Source organism: Capra hircus, chromosome 7, assembly GCF_001704415.2.
Source record: "Capra hircus breed San Clemente chromosome 7, ASM170441v1, whole genome shotgun sequence".
Classification (NCBI taxonomy): Eukaryota; Metazoa; Chordata; class Mammalia; order Artiodactyla; family Bovidae; genus Capra; species Capra hircus.
The window spans coordinates 79,668,367-79,689,281 of NC_030814.1; the positions used below are offsets into that span (position 1 = coordinate 79,668,367).

The following is a 20,915-nucleotide window of genomic DNA, read 5'->3' on the forward strand; positions in this document are numbered from 1 at the left end:
TTGGTTCCCTTTGCAGGTGTCTAATTTTAGCTGCCCTTCGTCATTTGTCTAATTTTAGCTGCCCTTCGTCATTTGTCTAATTTTGCTCTGGGATCATACTGGTTTAAATACCATGACTTTATAGTATGTTTTGATGTCCTACAAATTAACTTATCCTCTCATTCTTTCTTTCCTTTTTTGGTTCAAACCTGCCCTGGCTATTCATTTTTCAAACAAGCTTGTCCCTTTTCTTAGCATGTTGGTTATTTGATTGTATTAGCTCTGTAAATTGTTTTGGTGAAAATTTACCCAAATAAAGCAACAAACTATTGATTCTTCTCATTCAGAAATGTGCTGCAACTATTTTCAAACTTGCTTTTGTGTCCTTGCATAGCTTTTTAGTTTTCTTCATATAAATCTTGCATGTTTCTTAAATTTTATCTTTAGAAATTTGTAAGTTTTTAATATTGTTATTCATGAAATTGTTTGGTTTTTCCCTGTTATTTTTGGATCGGTTAATGTTGGTATGTGTAAGCAAGTTATTGTCTATGAAATCTACTGATTCCTATGTGATGATTTACTCTCTGGCACCTTATGAAACTTTTATTCTAACAAATTTTTAGTTGATTCTGTTTTATGTATGTAGATAGTTTCATCTACAAATAACCTTAGTTTTATATATTCCAATCCAGTGTCTGTACCAGTTTATTTTGCTTTTCTTATTGTATTGAGTGGGGCCTCCAGCAAAATGTCAAACAATAATTGTGATAAAGTTATTAACATTATTCTTATGCTTCCTCCTGTGATGTTTAATGGGATATTTCCTGTAGGGTTGTGGTACTTTTATCAAATTAAAGCTGGTTTTGGTTTTTTCTTTTTTGCTGTTTCTAGGCTGTTAAGAATTATTAGGAAGAGGTGTACTGATTTATTAATGTTGCTTCAGAACTTACTGGCATACTCATTTATCTTTGTTCTTTTCTAATCTGACAATGTTGAGATAGATATCAACAGATTTTCTAATGTTTAACTGTCTTTATATTTCTGGAATAAATCTTGTTTGGTCATGATATGCTAGTCTTAGAGTAGAATGTTGAATAAGTAATATATTTTAGATAGATATTGGTCAGGACTTATAAGTTGATATTTAAAGCAGTTTATCATTAAATATGCTGAAATATTTATCTACTCAATACTAGGTGTTGTATTTTCAGTGCATGGATTTCATACTCTGATTCCAGCAGAATTTTTTTCTCTTTCTTCTTTTTCCCCCCTCCTCCACCACCCTCCCCCCGCCCCTGCAGTGGAAGTGCAGAGCCCTAACCACTAGACTACCAGGGAAGTCCATATTCTTATGTAATGTTTTTGCTTTTATTAACAGATATTAAGTGTACAACTTCTTATGTAGTATTTGCCATGTGTTTTTATTAATGTTGTGAGGAGATACTATTTAGATGACCTGTTGGAGTGTAGAGAAGATATATAAGAACATCAGGATAATCCATTGCCATGTTCTCTTACTTTAGTGCTATTCTCTTCTTTCCTTTATAGTGATTAACCCACAGAACTTGATTAGAAATTTACCTCTTCTAATTATTAGCTAGAATAATAATTAGCTCAGCTGGTAAAGAATCCACCTGCAATGCAGGAGACCCCAGTTCAATTCCTGGGTCAGGAAGATCCTCTGGAGAAGGGATAGTCTACCCACTCCAGTATTCTTGGGCTTCCCTGGTGGCTTAGATGGTAAAGAATCCTTCAGCTCCTGGGCTGGGAAGATCCCCTGGAGAAAGGAATGGCTACCCACTCCAGTATTCTTGCCTGGAGAATGCCATGAACAGAGGAGCCTGGTGGGCTACAGTCCATGGGGTCACAGAGCTGGACACAACTGAGCGACTTTCACTTTCAATTTCATAGTTATTTATCTTCTCTGAGCTTTAATTATGCCATCTGAAATAATTGAAATAACAGTTACAGCTGAGCTTTTAGTCCCTCAAGAACATACCTGAGAACCTGTATATATTTTCAGCAAGGCAAAATTAAATTATACACAGCTATTAGTAGAATACAGCAAAAAAGAAAAAGGAAAAATCCATTTGGACCACTTAGATCTTCTTGGACCCACACATTTCTGACTCTTAAATTCAAAGGTAAATAGGTGAGCTATGCCACCAGACAAAAATACATATGCCAGGCTACTAGCAGGCTGTTGTGAAAGGATCATATAAAAATCATATTAAAAGTTTCATCAGCAATCTATAGCACAAGGATTTTATGATTACACAATCCTCATTTACATTATACATTATACTCTTGAGACCTTAATAACCTGTTTCAACCAATCTTGAAATTGTTTCTGGGGGTGGAGCCTGCTGTCATCAGTAGCCATTATTTTAAAATAAAAACAGAAATACTGCTTCTTAGTCCTTTAAAGTCCTACTGCACATAACACTTCCTCACACGAAGCTTAAATGAGACATGGGATGTAATAACATCCCAAGTGGTAACTGCTGTATCCATTGGTTTTGTAAAGATGAGCATTTCAATGCTTATATAAAACTTTGAAGAAAAATGTGTCTATCAATATACCAAGAAGGGGATAAAAAAATCTTTTTTGTTTAAATATTTTCTCTAGAATCTAGAAGGTGAGGCAGGTAAGTACATGGCACAATACAGTGTGATACAGTCACAGAGGCTAAGGGGAGCCTACAAGCTGGGCTCTGAACCTGGGCAACGTGGAGCCCACAGAGCTATTTGGTCATATCTGGAGGTGTTGGCCAGTGGAAGAAAAGAGGAGGGCTAGTCTTCACAGGGCCAAGCCTATGGGGTTCTGAGGACACAACCTGGAGCTGCAAGTGTGTGGGTGAGGGCTTCACCTGAGGTTACCCTCCACATCAGACAAGTTCTTAAAGCAAAAGGCCTGATTAGTCCTCTTTTCCATGACTAAGGTCTCATCACAAACTTAAGAGGAGTTTCAAGCTGAAAGGGCCCCCTGGCCTCAAGAGCAAACTAGGCGCAGCCATTTACCTGCAGCCCAAGAAGCTCTTTGGACAACTCACCTTCAAGTTTCTATTCTGCTCCCTGCTCTAACCTAAGAAAGAAACTCGTGGTTTGCAAAGGTATCCTGATAACCACATTGCTCAACTGGAGCACTTGTATCTTTCAGGTACTTTCAGGTAATTAGCTTCTGGCCCGAGGGGCACATTCCAGCCCTTGCCTTTCTTTTTTTTCCTTCTGTTTTCTTTTATAGTTAAGAAACTCTATACCGACCGCATTTTAGAACTGGAGCAAGAAGTCGGAATGTTTGTCTCCGTGAGCAGCCGATTTTCGACCTCTGTATTCTGTGGTTCGACGGCTAACTCAGAACTAGACGCTGACCCTGGCACCGAAGGGGAAGAGTAAAGTCTTGGTAAAAGTAGTGCAGGGTTCGCTGCTGTTCATGCCAACCGAGAGTTAAAGCGAAAACTCAACCAACCAAAACAAAATCCAGAAGCTCCATGCTTTTCTGTTCCTTGTCTTGCGATCTGTTACGGGTGGCGTTTTGCAAACTGCAAATCCAGTGCCTGCTCGAGCCTCCAGGGCAGGGAGCGCCTGGGTGCGGCCCTGTCCCCGGCGCGGTGGCGCGCACACCCCTTTTCTGCAGACTCACAGGTTTCCAGGCCCCGCCTCCTCCGGGCCCAGCTGATCTCCGCGGCCCTTCGGGCCTGGAATCCAGGCGCCGGGAGAGAGCCCCAGGCCGCCCTGGGAGCGGCGGGCGGCGGCGGAGCCGGGCCGGAGCCGCGCGGTCTCCCGCTCCCGCCGGCTCGGGGCAGGGGGCGGGGCGGCCGGGCCGGGGGCGGGGCGGCGGCCGCGGCCGTGAGCCCGCCCCTCCTCGCCCTCCGCCGGCCGGCCGGCGCGACCATGGAGGTCTACATCCCGTCCTTTCGCTACGAGGAGAGTGACCTGGAGCGGGGGTACACGGTAGGTCCGGACGGGCCGCGAGCCGGACCTGCGGCTGCCGAGCCCGGGCGGTGCCCCCGGCCGCCGCCGCCCCTGCGCGGGGTTGTGTGCGTGTGGCGGGGGGATTCCTTCGCTCCTCTCCCTCCTCTCCCCTCCCCTCCCCCGGCCCATTGGGACGGCTGCGCCCGGGCGCGGTTGTCTAGGAAACGGGCGCCCCCTCCCTGGCGCGGCGGCGGCGGCGGCGGGCTCCCGGGGCGCCCCGGTTTGGTCCCTTCCCCCTCCCAGCCCCGCTCCCGGCCTCCGGGCTGCAGCGCCGGGAGTCGAGTCCTCGGACGCGGCGCTTGCGGTTCTCCCCGCCGCCCGCCCCCTGGAGCCCGGGATGGACTGCACTGGTTCTGGCTCAGCTGCCCGCTCCGTCCACACAAGTGGCTTTTGCCGCGGGCTGATGCTGTTGGTTTCCAAGTTCGGTAGGGCTTCATTCAGATGGAAAACATGCTCATTAAGAAAAATAATCATCTGTAGAATTTATTCGCCGAAGTGAACACATGTGTTGCTTTTAGATGAATTCCAAAGTTTTGTTTGTTTGCTGTTTCTAGTTCTGCAGTGCCTTGGAATGGCGAAGTCAGGTACTCACTGAGCACCTGTTCTATACCTAGGGGGGACTGCGGTCTCAGAAATGAGAAACGGTCCCCGCTTTCACTAGTGGAGGAGTGGCGGGGAGGGCGGGGACCATGCCTGGAGCCTCTGGGTGATAAGTTTCGTATGGGAACAGCTGATTTCCCGGTGAACTTAGACATCTTCATCTAGACGGTCATTACTAGAGGGGGAAATGCCTCACCCTGGAGTTGACCTTGGACAATTTTATTTCCATTTTGAGTTGGTAGGCTTTGGAGGGACTTGCGTAAGGCACTATGAAGGATTTTTATTTTATTCACTTCTAATTCACTCGCTAAACTCCAGTTGCATTAATTTGGCAGAGCAGTATTTTAAATCTCTGTCTTCTCTGAAGATTGTTGGGTTTTGGTCACAGCTTATTTGGACCCTTGTTTTTTCATAAAGAGGATTAAATCACCCTCTCAAAGGAATTTTTAGAATTAAGAGTAGTGATTGCAAAAAGAAAATCCAAGAAGTGTGTGGGTTTCAAGAATTAGTAGACTGCTGGGTCCATGTACCCCCAAAACAAGTTCTCAAAGTCCCTTCCTTTGGTGGGGGGATGGGGAGACTTCACCCAAAGGAGAGCTGAGCTCCGTGGCCCTTATCTATATAAACAAATGAATTATGAATTTGATTAAAAATATACCATATCGTATTTTAAAAGCGAAGGGGGAATGAATTTGAATGTGAACCTATTTAGGCTTTTTCCTTAGGCCTAAACCCTTGGTTGTCTTTCATTCTTTAGGTGTCTCACCTGTCCCATCAGCCCCAGTCAGCGTCAACAGTCACAGGAGGCCTTCCATCTTTAGGGCATTCTTTAAGGATTTGGAGATAAAAAGGCTGCTTGTCACAGCCCTTGGTCTCAGTAGTCCAAGCTAAAAGTTAATTACCTTCTCAAATAAGCACTGAAGTGAATCAGAATGATTGATTTTCTTCCATTAGAGGATCTGTGTTTTTAACCCAAGTTTTTGTGTTTCTTTTTTTACTGGTGTTATGGCCAGCCATGTGCCAGACTCCAGGTAGTGGATTAAACTGATTTGGAAGGCACCTTTGTCTTGGTAAACTTGGTGGTTAGAAGATTGCTTCTCTAAGGAGAGCTTGTGTGCTTTTTAAAAGTTTACTTAAACGATGACTTCCCTGGTGGCTCAGATGGTAAAGCATCTGCCTGCGTTGCTGGAGACCAGGGTTCAGTCCCTGGGTGGGGAAGATCTCCTGGAGAAGGCAATGGCAAACCACTCCAGTATTCTTGCCTGGAAATCCCATGGATGGAGGAATCTGCTGGCTACAGTCCATGGGGTCACAAAGAGTTGGACATGACTGAGCGACTTCACTTTCACTTCACTTTCAAAAAAACAATCCTAATGTATTTAGGTTAGTAGCAGTTTGTTACTTCTGCAAGTGATTCTTTTTCCTTTGTGAGTTTGTGAAGCAGATACTTTGTATCCTTGGCATAACAGTTTTGTAATTGCTAGGCAGTTTATTCATTCAGCAGGTATTAACTGGAGTGCCTGCTGTGGGTCTCTATTCTGGATGCTAGGAAGTTAGCACCTTCTTACAAAAAACCCAGAATTTAAAAGTTTAATCTCAGTTCCAATCTCATTTTCCTAGGTAAAATCATGTATGTGCGTGCGTGCTAGGTTGCTTCAGTAGTGTCCAATTCCTTGCGACCCCATGGACTATAACCCTCCAGGCTCCTCTATCCATGGGATTCTCCAGACAAGAATACTGGAGTGGGTTTGCATTTCTTCCCAACCCAGGGATTGAACCAGACTCTCTTAAGTCTCCTGCATTGGCATAGCACGCTCTTTACCACTAGCGCCACTTGGGAAGTCTCCAAATAACATATATTTTACTGTAAAAGTTACATTTTTACTTTAGTGACTGTGCTTTAAATTTAAGAAATATTAATTTGCAATTTAACAAATTCAGTGGTAGGACATTTTAAGTAGAGGATGATTTTCTCTCCTTGCTTCTTGTCCCATGCCCTCAGAGATAAGGCATAGGGGTAATTTCTTAGAGACTTGCCCCCCTATGCTATGAAAACATGTTTTTTTTTTTTCCTTTTTAGAATAAATAGCAAGATTTCACTATAGCTGTCATCGTATAACTTATGGCTATCTTTCGGTCCCAATATGGACGGGATTGTATCTTTCTTAGTGATAGCAAAGGAATATTTCACGGAAGGAATTTGTTTACACAGATCTCTGCTGATGGCCATTGACATTTGCTTCTAATTTTTTAGCAACTATGTCGAATATGTTGAAATAAGACATCCCTATACATGCCTTTTTATGCAAGGTACTAGGATTTCTGTAGAACCTTAAATAGAAGGGGGTACTTCTGGCCCTCTAAGTTTTTATCAGTATTGCTCAAGCCCTGTTATTCAAAAAAACATATGCAAAGTTATGCTCTGTGTACAAAGTAATTTACCTTTAAAGAGTGAATGTTTGCCCTTTGATTATTTAAACATTTACTGTGGGCCTGCACTGCGTACGTTAGGTGGGGAACTGAATGGTGGAAGGATCTTGTTCCTTCCTTGGGGACTCTCAGCCCATCCTGCAGGGGCCAGGTGGAGAAGAGTTAGGGTGCTAATGTCAGCTGGAGTCTTGAGGAAGAGAAGGAACTGGGCAGTTCTGCTCTGCCTTAGGATGGTGTGCTGGGGGTGGGGGAAGGGTGCTCAGGAATGCTGACTTTTGAAATCTGATGAGGTTTTTGCTGGGATTGTAAATTCTAAAAAGAGGAAGTGCGGGGCAAAATTTCTTCACCCAGTGAGGAGGGGAAAGGCATTTTAAACTCCCAGATTCACCAAAACAAATAGACGAACAAAAGCAACAATAAAAAGAACACTTCTACATCATTGTAGTTTACAAAGAAGCAGAAAAGGATATTGTAACAAAATGCAAGTCAACCCTTCCCACCCCACGCCGCACCCTCCACTGTGCCTTTATTTAATATCTGTTCCCATTCTAGTCTATAAGCTCCTTGAGGCTAGGAGAATGTCAGTCTCCTATGCTTATCCATGTTGTCCCGGGCTCATGCATATTGTTCAGGGTTTATCCATAGTGAAAATTCACTGTAAATAGTGAATGATTGAGTCTTCTGATAGAAGAAGGTCAGTAGAGAGAAGTCACTGGGCTTCAGTGATCCTGAGGTGTGAAACAGCTTCTCAAGTTGTACCGGGGTGGTGCCGAGTGATTCCTGATGGAGAGAGGTGTGGAGAGACCAGCTCGCTAGCCTTGAGAACCGTAAAGGGGTCTGGACTTCAGCTTCAGACCATGGGACGTCGCTGGAGTTTTAAGGAAGGAAGTAACATGACTAGATTTGCATTTAGAAGGATGACCCTGGAGCATTAATCATGGAGGAGATGCTTGCAAAATGACCAAGAAGAAGAGGATGAGGGCTGAACTAAGGCAACTGGGCAGGGAAGGGGGTGGGTCTTACAGGAATCCCCAGGGTCTGGTGACTAGATGTGAGGCATCAGGGTGACTCCTGCGAACAGGGTTGCCAGGGACCAGAAAAGAACTGACATGCAGTCAGTTTCATTTGGGGGCCTGTTGGGCCTTTTTGTGGCCGATGAAGCTATTTTGTTCTGGAATTCAGGATACATAGAGAGGTCAAGGCTAGAAATATGGCTCCAGAGGGTCTTTTAGCATCAAAGATGGAAAAAACCATATATGTTGATGCTCTTCTCAGGAAAAGCATGTAAAAGTGAGGAAGGAGGCAGGACTGAAGGTAAAGCCCTTCTCAGCACAGGAGCCAGAGCAACAAGGAAACCCATGGGTGTGAGGCAGAAGAGAAAAAAAGAGTAGACGCTTTACATGGAGCAAAGCGCTGGATGGGACTCTGCCCTTTCCAGGAGAGGATGGAGCAGTCCATTGGACATGAGAGTAAGCAGGTCCTGGGTGCCCATCCTATAGGCTAGTATTGATATTTTCTGTTTTCAGATACATGGTTAGTAAAAACAAAATGGGCTTCCCTCATAGCTCAGTTGTTAAAGAATCTGCCTGCATTGTAGGATACCTGGGTTCAATTCTTGGGTTGGGAAGATCCCCCGGAGAAGGAAATGGCAACCCACTCCAGTATTCTTGCCTGGAGAATCCCATGGACAGAGGAGCCTGGCGGGCTATAGTCCATGGGGTTGCAAAGAGTCAGACACGACCGAAAAACTAAAGAAAACTAGAAAGACTGTTCAGGGAACAACATAAAAGTCTGAATGTATTAGATTTTATTTTCCATAGTTGTAAAAGTCAAGGCATTGAATTAGATAGATTTTCAAGTCTGTTTTAATTATATGTGTGTGATTGAGTGTGTTGTGCTTATACAAATCTGTCTTTTTCTTGAGATCTCAATTCTTTTACTGATTTATTTTCTATCATGTTTCTTAGTGCATAAGGCACCTCCATATGTACATAGTCATAATATCGAGATCTATGTAGGGATTAGTTAGTTAGTTAGTAAAGTTACTCAGTCGTGTCCGACTCTTTGCGACCCTATGGACTATAGCCCACCAGGCTCCTCCCTCCATGGGATTCTCCAGGCAAGAATACTGGAGTGGGTTGCCATTTCCTTCTCCAGGGGATCTTCCTGACCCAGGGATCGAACCCAGGTCTCCCACATTAAAGGCAGACACTTTAACCTCTTAGCCACCAGGGAAGAGCTTGGGATAGTAGGGATAGTTACCTTAATAGTTTCTGGATTAAAATACACAAATTGAACAATATAATGAACTGCCATTTGCTCATTACTCACCTTCAATATTTTACAATACTTATTTCATTCACCACCTTTCATTCTTCCATTTAAAACAATTATGCAGTATTTTAAAGCAAATCCCAAATAAAATTTCACCTGTAAATATTTTACTGTGAATATGTCAGCTAGACTTTAAAGAAACATAACCAAAAAGTAAATATTACTACAAGGTTAGCAACTTAGTTATTTTTGTTGTTTTTAATATAACCCCAGTGTAGATATTGCCTGAGAGTTAACAGTGATCTGTGGCAAGAATTATTACTACCATTTTATATTTGTGAGAATGAGTCCGAGAGATTGAGTAAGGGGGCCTAGCCACTTCCTCTCTCTGTTTACCTTCATCCTTAGAGTAACTTCCACCTAGTGACAAAATGGTAACATGCTTCAGATTTAAAAAAAAACAAAAGCATTGTATTCTACAACATCCAGAGGAAGAGAGGATGCTCCTTCAGAGCAAGGGCACCTTTCTTCCTTTGTATCTCATTATCCCTAGTTGGTTCCTCAACGGATGCCGTTGCCAGGGGGATTCTGTGTGCTGATTGGCTGTCTTCACTATGTTTATTACCGTCACCATGGCAAGGATAAGTTAACCAGATGGAAAATAGTTAGGGGGCATCTCTGGAGCTAGGAATGAGGTCAGTTCATTCTGGCCACCTAACCCTGTGGACACCGCAGTGGGAGAAGCTCAGAAGGATGGTGAAGCCACAATGCCCACAATAGTACCTTCCAGTCACCCTTTCTTTATAAGCATCTTTGATGCCGAAGGCCTCCGTGTAACGAGGGCATAGCTGGCACAGTGCCTCACACATGGTAAACTCCTAGCATAAACGAACATTAAACGTGTGTTGAGTAATTAAGTCAACCATGTGTATGTTCCTTACTCTGAAAGACAAGACAAGCAGTTTGAAAATATTCTTGACCATTAACAAATAGAATGCTACATTCACTTGGAAATTCAAAATTTTACAAGACGATTGAATTTTGCAAGGATGGTGCTTAGAAATTGATCGATTCTTTTCAAATAAGCTTTTGATTTTGAAATAATTTTAGATTTGCAGAAAAGTTGCAAAATTAGTACAAACAGTTCCATATATCGCTCACCTAGTTTCCTTTTTAACATCATCCATTGCCATGGTAATGTCAAACCAAGGAAACTAGCACCAGTACCTTGTTAACTAACTAAACTCCAGACTCTTTGGATTTCACCAATTTTTCCACTTATGTCCTTTTTCTGTTCCAGGATCTCATCCAGGATACACAATGCATTTAGTTCCATCTGCTTTGAAATGATGCTGTGTTTGTAGTCCCAGGCTGTAGCACACTGTCTCTAAAAACGAGGCAGGCGTGTTATTAGATATGAACCTGTATGGATTAAATCAAATTTTGATTATTTCAGATGCTTCCAAAAGGGTTGGACACAACTTAGCAATTAAACAACAGAAGAGGATACTAGTAGAGGCATGCTGCTGCTGCTAAGTCGCTTCAGTCGGTCCGACTCTGTGCGACCCCATAGATGGCAGCCTACCAGGCTCCCCCGTCCCTGGGATCCTCCAGGCAAGAACACTGGAGTGGGTTGCCATTTCCTTCTCCAATGCATGAAAGTGAAAAGTGAAAGTGAAGTCGCTCAGTCATGTCTGACTCTTAGGAACCCCATGGACCACAGCCCACCAGGCTCCTCCGTCCATGCGATTTTCCAGCCAAGAGTACTGGAGTGGGGTGCCAGTACAGGCATACCTCAGAGTTGTTTCAAGTTCAGTTCCAGGTTACCACAGTAAAGCAAATATCTCAAATCTAGTCACACAAATGTTTTGGTTTCCCAGAACTATGAAAATTATATTTATATTCTGCTGCTGCTAAGTCGCTTCAGTCGTGTCCAATTCTGTGCGACCCCATAGACTGCAGCCCACCAGGCTCCTCTGTCCCTGAGACTCTCCAGGCAAGAATACTGGAGCAGGTTGCCAGTTCCTTCTCCAATGCATGCATGCATGCTAAGTCGCTTCAGTCGTGTCCAACTCTGTGTGACCCTATGGACATTAGCCCACCAGGCTCCTCTGTCCACAGGGTTCTCCAGGCAAGAATACTGGCATGGGTTGCCATTTCCTTCTCCAGTAGTCTATTAAGCGAGTGGTAGCATTATGCCTAAAAAACCAATTTATACACCTTAACTAAAAAAATACCTCACTGCTAAAAATGCTCACTTTCGTCAGAGCCTTCAGTGAATGATAATCTTTATACTGGTCGCAGGTCTTGCCATGATGTTGGTGTCTGCTGACCGATCGGAGTGATGGTTGTTGAAGGTTGGGGTGCTTTGGCTATTTCTTAAAATAAGACAACAGTGAAGTTTCTGCATTGATGAACTCTTCCTTTCATGAATGATTTCTCTCCAGCAGGCAATGCTGTTTGATAGGATTTTACCCACAGAACTTCTTTCAAAATCGGAGTCAGTCCTCTCACACCCTATTGCTGCTTTATCAACTCAGTTTATGTCATTTTCTAAATCCGTTGCTGTCATTTCAACAATCTTTATAGCATCTTCACTGAGAGTAGATTCCATCTCGAGAAACCACTTCTGTTGCTCATAAGAAGCAACTCCTCATCCGTTTATATCTTCTCATGAGATTACAGCAGTTCAGTCACTTCTTCAGGCTCCACTTCTCGCTTTCTTGCTGTTTCCAATACATCCACGGTGACCTCCTCCACTGGAGGCTTGGATGTCTCAAAGTCATCCATGAAGGGTTGGAATCGCCTTCTTCCAGACATCTGGTTATATTGATGTTTTGACTTCTTACCATTAATCATGAATGTCCTTAGTGGCATGTCAAATGGTGAATCCTTTCCAGAGGTTTTCAGTTTACTTTGCCTAGCCAGATCTATCAGAGGAATCACTGTCTGTGGCCGCTATAGTCTTACAAAATATGTTTCTTAAGAAGTAAGACTTGAAGGTTGAAACTGCTCCTTAATCCGTGACACAGGCTATAGATAGATGTTGTGTTAGCAGGCAGGAAAACAGTATGAATCTCTTGGTCTCCATCAGGGCTTTCAGGTGACCAGGTGCATTGTCAATGAGCAGTCATATTTTGAAAGGAATCTTTTTTTCTGAGCAGTAGACCTCAACAGTGGCCTTAAAGTGTTTCATAAGCCATGTTGTCAACATGTACTGTCACCTCAGCTTTGCTGTTCCATTTAGAGAGAACAGGCAGAGTAGATTAAGCTAATTCTCAAGGACTTTCGTAATAGTGAAGGAGCATTGACTTTATCTTCAATCACCATTTGCATTAGCCCCTAACAAGAGGTTCACCCTCCCCTTTGAGCTTTGCAGCCAGGCCTTGACTTCTCCTCTCTGCCTATGGGAAGCCCTAGATGACATCCTCTTCCAATAAAAGGCTGTTTCACCTACACTCAAAGTCTGCTGTGTACTGCCACCACCTTCATCTTCATCCATTATCTTAGCTGGATGTTCTGGATAACTTGCCGCAGGTTCCACATCAGCACTTACTGCTTCACCTTGCACTCTGATGTTATGGAGACTTCTTTCCTTCAGCCTCGTAAACCAAACGCTGCTAGCTTCAAACTTCTCTTCTGCAACTTCCTAACCTCCCTCGGCCTTCACAGAACTGAAGAGAGTTGGGGCCTTGTTTGAATTAGGCTTTGGCTTAAAAGATGTTGTGGCTGGTGTGATAGTCTATCCAGACCATTACATCTTTCTCCGTGTCAGCAGTAAAACTGTTTACCTTTTTGATCGTTTGTATGTTCACTGGAGTAGCATTTTTAATCTCCTTCAAGAACCTGTCCTTTGCAATTCACAAGCTTGGCTCGCTGTTTGGTGGAAGAGGTCTAGTTTTTAGCTTAACTTGGCTTTCAGCATACTTTCCTCACTAAGCTTTCATCATTTCTGGCTTTTGGTTTAAAGTGACAGATGTGTGACTCTTCCTTCCACTTGTACACTTAGAGGCTATTGTAGGATTTTTAATTAGTCTGATTCCAGGTTCTGCCTATTGTGTGTATTGCTGTGTCTCAGGGACTAGGGAGGCCCAAGGCGAGGGAGAGAGATGGTGAATGGTCAGTTTGTGGAGCAGTCAAACTTAACATTTATCCGTTAAGTGTGCTGTCTTATCTGGGCACAGTTTGTGGTGCCCCCAAACATTGGCAGTAGTAACATCAAAGATCAGTGATCACAGATCACTGTAATAAAAATAATAGTAGTGAAAATGTTTGAAATATTGCACGAATTACCAAAATGTGACACGGACACGAAATGAACAAATGCTGTTGGAAAAATGATGCTAATAGACCTGTTTCACATAGGGTTGCCACAAACCTTCAATTTTTTAAAAAATGCAGTTTATGCAAAGTGCAATAAAATGAGGTCTGTCTGTACCTACTTTGTAGGATGGTTTAAGGATGGGGAAAGAATCTTTACAAAGTGTAAGGAATGCTGTCTCTAGCTATGTTCATGATTTATTCATATTATTTCAAGTATGAACTGCCTTGAAGGTTACTTTTTTTTTAAAGTTTTTTAATGTGACTTAATAATGTAAACCAAAGTCCAGAATAAATATTTGTGTTGTATAAGACAAACTTCTTGTAGATACTTTGAAGTACTACAGAAGGAACAGTTACGTTTAACCAACTCATAGTCTTATTACAGCTTTTGACGGTGTGTTCAATTCAGATTTAGTTTTCTAGCCTTATTTACTACATTTTTTCCTCCCAGATCCTAGCGACTAATGTTTTTACATAAATGTTAGGCTGTCTTCTGGAGGGCGTGGGGACACACACTTCCCATGTTCTCCATTCTCTTGCATTCCCCACTGCACCTCTCCAAAACAAGTGAGTCATCAGGCACATACCTTGTTTTCTTATGTTGGTTTTGCAAGTACTCATTCAGATTTTTAATGCGATTTCCTATTATTTTGCTTTATATGTGTCTGTTCTAATTTTCAGTTGTATGTCTTTGTTGACTTCCTTGCTTTCTAGTATAACAAGATGTTCCCAGTAAATCTTTAACCTTTCCAGCCCCAGATTTGGAATTAGCTTTTCCTCTAATGGTCCCTGGTTCCCTTTAGTGGGAAATGATTCAGGGACCATGATCTGGACACGAGATACACACAGTCAGCTTTCTGGGTCTCTGTGGGCTTCGCACCCATCCAACCAACCAAAACCTTTTCGCAGTTTGTTGAATCTGGATGCCAAATGGGCCCATATGGAGAGCTGATTGTGCCCCCTGTACTGCGCCCTTTTATGTGAAGGACTTGAGCATACATAGAGTGTGAGGTTGGCTGGGGCTCCTGGAACTCATCCCCCAGGGCTTCCAAGGGCTGACTGGGTTTGTGGAGATTTCTAGACCTTTTCCTGTGGTCAAGGTAGGAATTTATCTTCTTAGTCTCTTGTGTCAACTGTGTCTTCTTTCTCCCACACTAAAAATCTCAGTATAGTTGTCCCTCGTTATCTGTGACCCGTTGGTTCTGGGATCCTGTCTGCATACTCAGATTCGACAATGTTAAAGCCTGTGGTCAGCCTCTGATAACACCAACTAGCTACCCATTCTCATTTTATTTTATACTCTTGTTACGTGTTAAAGTGTTAGTCGCTCAGTCATGTCCAACTCTTTGCAACCCAAGAATGTAGCCCACAAGGCTCTTCTGTCTATGGAATTCTCCAGGCAAGAATACTAGAGCGGGTAGCCATTCCCTTCCCCAGGGGATCTTCCTCACCCAAGGATCAAACCCAGGTCCCGTGCATTGCAGATTCTTTACTGTCTGAGCCACCAGGGATGTTTAAAAATTAATTTTGTTTTGAACTTGTGTAAAGTATCTGCTGCGTCAGGTCTATCTGCGGAAATCTAGCTTCTGTTTGTGTCCTCTTCACCCTAAGAGGGTGCCATCGACGTCCATTAAGAAAAAAGTTATGGTTTATCCTTATATTTCAAATATATAAGCACAAATACAAATATACTTGTTCCCCTACTCTCTTTCTTAGATTGAACAGTAGAACACTAAGACATCTTCTTCCTCCTGCTTTTTTTTTTTTTTTTAATGTAACAGTATATCCTGGAGATGACCCCACGGGCGTATGCGGAGATCCCGTGTTCTTTTCTATAGCCCTTTGCTTTCTGTTGTTGGCTGCATTGCTACCCTTGTCCATATTCTTTTTGTGTGTTTGTCAGTGTCTCTTTAGATTCCCGGCAGTGGGTTATGAGATCAAAAGGCAAATGGGTATGTAATTTTGCCAGGTATTGTCAAATTCTCTTCCTGGGATTGTGCGACTCTGCACTCCCATAGCAGTTTATGAGAGTACTGGTTTCCTCACAGGCTTGCCAACTGAGTATGTTGTCAGGCTTTTGGATTTTTGCCAATCTGATAGGCGCACAGTATCTCCATGTAGTTTGCTGGCTGAATTCTGATGACTAGATTGGGCGTATTTGAAACATTCTTTCTTCCCCTTCTAGTTCCCGCCCCGCCCCACCGCGCCCCCACCCCATCCCCTTCCCCACCCCCGCTTAAGGGAGTAGTGTGGGTATTTGAAATACATGGCTGTCCTCTTGTTGATTTTTATTTAAAACACAGATTACTGCAGGTTTTCACCTTATAATTTTTATTCTAAGGTAGAACCAATATGTGGGTTGAGTCTCACCATCTGCTTTTTCTTAGTTCTTCGAATTTAGATAAATTTAGGAATTTAGAAGTTGTTTTAAAAACTATGAGCTTCTCTCTCTTCTATACCTTCCATGTTCTCTCTGCCTTGCTGCTGCTGCTGCTAAATCGCTTCAGTCGTGTCTGACTCTGTGCGACCCCATAGATGGCAGCCCACCAGGCTCCCCCATCCCTGGGATTCTCCAGGCAAGAACACTGGAGTGGGTTGCCATTTCCTCTCCAATGCATGAGAGTGAAAAGTGAAAGGGAAGTCGCTCAGTCGTGCCCAACTCTTAGCGACCTCATGGACTGCAGCCTACCAGGCTCCTCTATCCATGGGATTTTCCAGGCAAGAGTACTGGAGTTGGGTGCCATCGCCTTCTCCCTATCTTGCTAGTGGAACTTAATCTTATTTTCAAAATTACAGAACCCATGGTATTACACAAGCACAGTAGAGCAGAAATTCATTCTTATGGTTCTTATATGTCTCTCCTCTCTCAGGCAATGCACTGGTATTGAGTGTGCAGAGTAGCTGACTTCAAGGTTGTCCTGGAAGGACGATGGAAGGTTTGCCAGTTTGAGAAGGGGAGGAAGATCATTTCAGGTTCAAGAAAGGGCCTGGGGAAGGATGAAAAGTGTGAGTGGTTGTAAGGAGGGTAGGTGGTGGGGGTGGGCTGGAGTTTGAAGGGTGGGTTGAATGGTTTAGTATCGCTGTAGATGCCCAGATGAAATGTTGTCCTGGAAGTACTACAAGTAATGAGAGTATTTGTTTGCTTTTAAGAGGACAGAAATATCAGAGGCACAAATAACCAAAAACATATGATACAATAGTTTCACTGGTAATTAAAGAAGGGCAGAGTTGAAGATGTTTTTGCTTTTTTTGGTAATTTGAATAGGCAAAATGAAAAAGGTTGATAAAAGCCGGTACTGATGGTAAAGACAGGTTCTTTACTGTCTGTTGGACAGACCTCTCTGAAGGGGCAAAAAACATGAAGATATTTGTGTCCCGTGTGAATGCTCACTGAAGGGCGACCTCAGCAGAGGAGGATTTTAGTAGTCACGTGGATAGGAGGACCTGTTCTGTAGATGCACGTCAGCTTCTTTCCCCAGCCACCCCTTTCTCTCATCCCTAAGGAGCTTATGAACAAGGCATGGTGGCAGGGATGGAGGTTATGCATGACCTTCCATTCACCAAGGCCAACTGGCTACAGCCACTGATAAGTGCTGTCACTGCTCTGCCCTGTTGGAGAGGTCTGGCCACATGCCCTTCTTCACACGTCCTTGTCAGCATTTTCCAGTCGTGTTCTTTCCCGTTCTCTGATCATCCAGCCAGATCATCGCTCACAACCTATGAATGTGGTAGCATGGAAGGTAACATCTGGTTATTTCTCCTTCCTAGCTGAGTGAACCACCAAGTGCATTGAATGATTAAAATTATTCTAATTCTTCGGGTGGATTTCCCTTCACCCGTTGTCCCTGGATGTCCCTGAAAGGGGCTTATTTTGTTGCAGGTGTGCACTTTCAGGTAACGCCTGCCTTTGGTGCAGGACCATCTGTCATCATCGTCATCATTTAGTCACTAAGTCGGGTCTGACTCTTTGCAACCCTGTGGGCTGCAGCATGCGAGGCTTCCCTTTCTTTCCTGAAGTTTGCTCAGACTCATGTCCATTGAGTCTATGATGTCATCCGATCATCTCATCCTGTCACCCCCTTCTCCTGCCTTCAATCTTTCCCAGCATCAGGGTCTTTTCCAGTGAATCACTGTTCGAATCATGTGACCAATATATTGGAGCTTCAGCTATCTGTAGACCAGGCTTGAGTCTTCTATCACTTGATCATGAGGAATTCCCCCAAGAGGCCAGAGGTTAGACTAGGAGACAGAATGTAGTATAGCTGGAGTGGGAACCATGGGCCACTTCTTCAAGTAACTTGCTTGGACCATCACAGCCTTCTTGGGCCCCATCACATCTGTACCACTTTGATTTGATGATGAAGTGTTGCTGTGTGTGCCCAGCATTATAGCCTGGCGAGTCTCAGGTAACACCCAGTTCATGAGGAACAGCTCAGGGTGCTTGGTAACTTGGTCCATGACTAAGTGTGCAAGCTTTGTTCAGGCTCAGTAGCAGGTAAAGAGCTGTTTCTCAAAGGAAGAGTTGGTATCCGCAGAGGGTGGCAGGACTTTGCTCTAGAATTGTAAAGGCCTGGGCTGTGATGAGCCTACAAAGTCCTGCCAAAGGCTCCAAACATTGTCCGCATGTGCTCCTGCCCTTCTGGCACCGTCGGATATGCTGGATCGTCATGGAACTGGTAAAGCATGTTGAACAGCAGCAGGACCAATTGCAGAGCCTCCCCTTGTTCTGGAGTCCACTCAAAACTAGCAGCTTTTTAGTTCATTGGCAAAGGCACTGGCATATATTGTGTCCAAAATCCAAAGAGGCCCATGACATTATGGAGGGCAACTTGCTTTATTCAAACCACCAGTTTAAATATTAATCTCATCCCAAAACACTTTCATAGAAACACCTAGAGTAATGTCTAACTGACTATCTGGGCACCATCACATTTTCTTCTAAAAGTAAAATCAGACACTTTATCCGTATATAAACATTGTGATGTTGTTCTCCCTTTTGTTGTTATTCAGATGGAAGTAACATGAGAAGATGAGCTCTTATATTTGATGATCTGAGATTTATTTTAACTATGATTTAGTCCTTCCTACAGTTGGAAAGTTTGCCCTTCAAATACATACTATGGAAAGTTTATACTTCCATTTTTGAAAAGTGATCATAGTGCAGGGAATAAAAGTTTATAGAGATGGTCTGTTTTCCTTGTTTATTGTTAGTGAACAATTAGATCTCATTGTCAGTAAAAATTGATGGCTGCAGCTTCCAAACTATCGAGCTTGTGCTAATAAATGCAACAGTTGTCCATAATGTGGTGGTAAATGACCTTTAAATGTAGATGTTTACAGAGACTGTCCTTGGGGAACAATTTAACTTCCAAATGACACCCATGAGTACTTGTTATCATTTAAATATGCTTCCTTTTGTCAATAGCAGAATAACAAATACTGGTTAGATTTCTAATGTTGATTCAGATACCAGGAAACCTGCTGAATAAATTAGTGTACATTTGATTTATATTGACCAAAATTTTTTACAGTTCTGTGTTACAGGTCAAGGTGACATGCATTTGAATGCATTTAGAGCAGAGGCCATGCTTGACTGACATGAATGCTTACACTGTTTTTAATTAACTTTTAAATATTATCCTAAAATTCCTTCTCAACTACCAGTTATTAGGTAGAGGATTGAAATTAACTTAGGACATTGGTGGACACCTTATTTTAAAAATCAATAGTCTTGATCTCTCCCATAAAAATTATTGGAGTAAATTATTGTTACATTTTATAATTTCTAGGGAAGTTAGATCTGTTTTTCTCACCGTAGACTCCGAATTTATTGTCTGCAGGTTTTCCATTGACGGTTTTGCAGAAATAATCTGAGATAGCATGGAATACATTTGGCAAAGTAATGAATAAAGTCATACGTAGTACAGGAAGTATTTTATCAAGCAAATACATTTTTTCAGTTCCTTGAACTGTTTTTTTTTTTTTCCACTGATGTTGTGTGTGCCTAGAAAGGGGATGGTTTTCACAGTAAAGATGTGGATTAATTCTGTCAGCCATTCATTCGTAGTCCAAAGTAGTATATGTTTTCAGGAAACTTTAATCAACACATGACTTGCTCTTTGAGAGAATATCTTCATAATAAATGCTGCTTCTTTTGCATATAAATATTGCTGGAAAGAAAGCATGTTGTTTTCAGTGTAGTTTTTTTCACTTATGTCCTTTGTAAGAAGGTTTACATAATTCAGAAGTTTAGAACTGAAATGTGCAAAGGTTTTTATTCTTCTAAACTGTATTTGTTATCAGTCAAAGAGTGTGCTTAGGGAGTTTTGGGATAACCTTCTGAGCTTTGCTTCTCAAGGAAAGGGAGCCCAAAGCTCCTCTATTTTAAGACTTTTCATGTGAACATTTACAGCTATAAGCAGAACTACCCTCTACAGCAGAGGTCCCCAACCTCTGGGATTTAATGCCTGCTGATCTGACCTTGGAGCTGGTGTAATAATAATAGGTATAAAGTGCACAATAAATGTAATACACTTGAATCATCCTGAAACCGTTCCTCCTGCCCTCGCCTACCACCATTCGTAGAAAAATTGGCTTCCAGGAAACTGATCCCTGGTGCCAGAAAGGTTGGGACCCTGGTCTAGAGCAAAGAGGATAACAGCTCTGCCCCCCGCCAGTGAATGGCAGAGTCCTGGAATGTCGGGTTAGTTTCAGCCACACTGTAGCTTTTGGCCCAGGTTTCAGTGCCCAGAACAGCCTCAACCTCATATAGTCAACAAGGTCAGAAGAAGTGACAGTGTTGAAAATGTGAATAAGTGAGAAAAGGAAGTGGAGATAATAAAATTGAAAGTGGTGAGAGAATGACCCATGTTCCCTGTGTGTATGAGATGAATCATCCAATAGCAGGAATGATTCGGAAGGACCGAGGGGAGAGTCAGGCAGCATTACTCTTAAGTGGACAGACGCTTGTGACTGACAGATGGGAAGACTAGGGTGTCAGCAACAACCTTGAGACAAGGCAGGGAGCTGGAGAAAAAGGCCAATGGCTGATGTGACAGTGCTGCTGGTGGATGGTCCACTGGGATGCTGTCCAAATGAGGGACTGAACTTCCGGTGCGAATAATTAGCTGCTAAAGCTGCGGTGCTCCCCTCTTGCTGCACATTGGAATCACCTGGAGATCTTTATAAGCTAGAGATGCCCGGGTCCCACCCTCAGAGTTAGATGGGTCTGGAGCATGGGTTGAAATCTGGAATTTGTTAAAGTCCCCTGGGTGATTCAGAGCTGCAGTAAATGTGTCCCCACAATGCTTGTAGAGATCACTAAGGCAGGTCAC

At 43.1% G+C, this 20,915-nt stretch overlaps 1 protein-coding gene across 1 annotated transcript in view; it reads left to right on the plus strand.

The window, feature by feature from the left end:
• Positions 3,746 to 20,915, plus strand: part of SNX24 (sorting nexin 24) — a 175,318-nt gene continuing 158,148 nt past the window's right edge. The window contains exon 1 of the mRNA XM_018050678.1: positions 3,746 to 3,933. Within this exon, the coding sequence (XP_017906167.1) occupies positions 3,874 to 3,933 (60 nt within the window). The 5' untranslated portion in view covers positions 3,746 to 3,873. The remainder of the gene's footprint in view (positions 3,934 to 20,915) is intronic.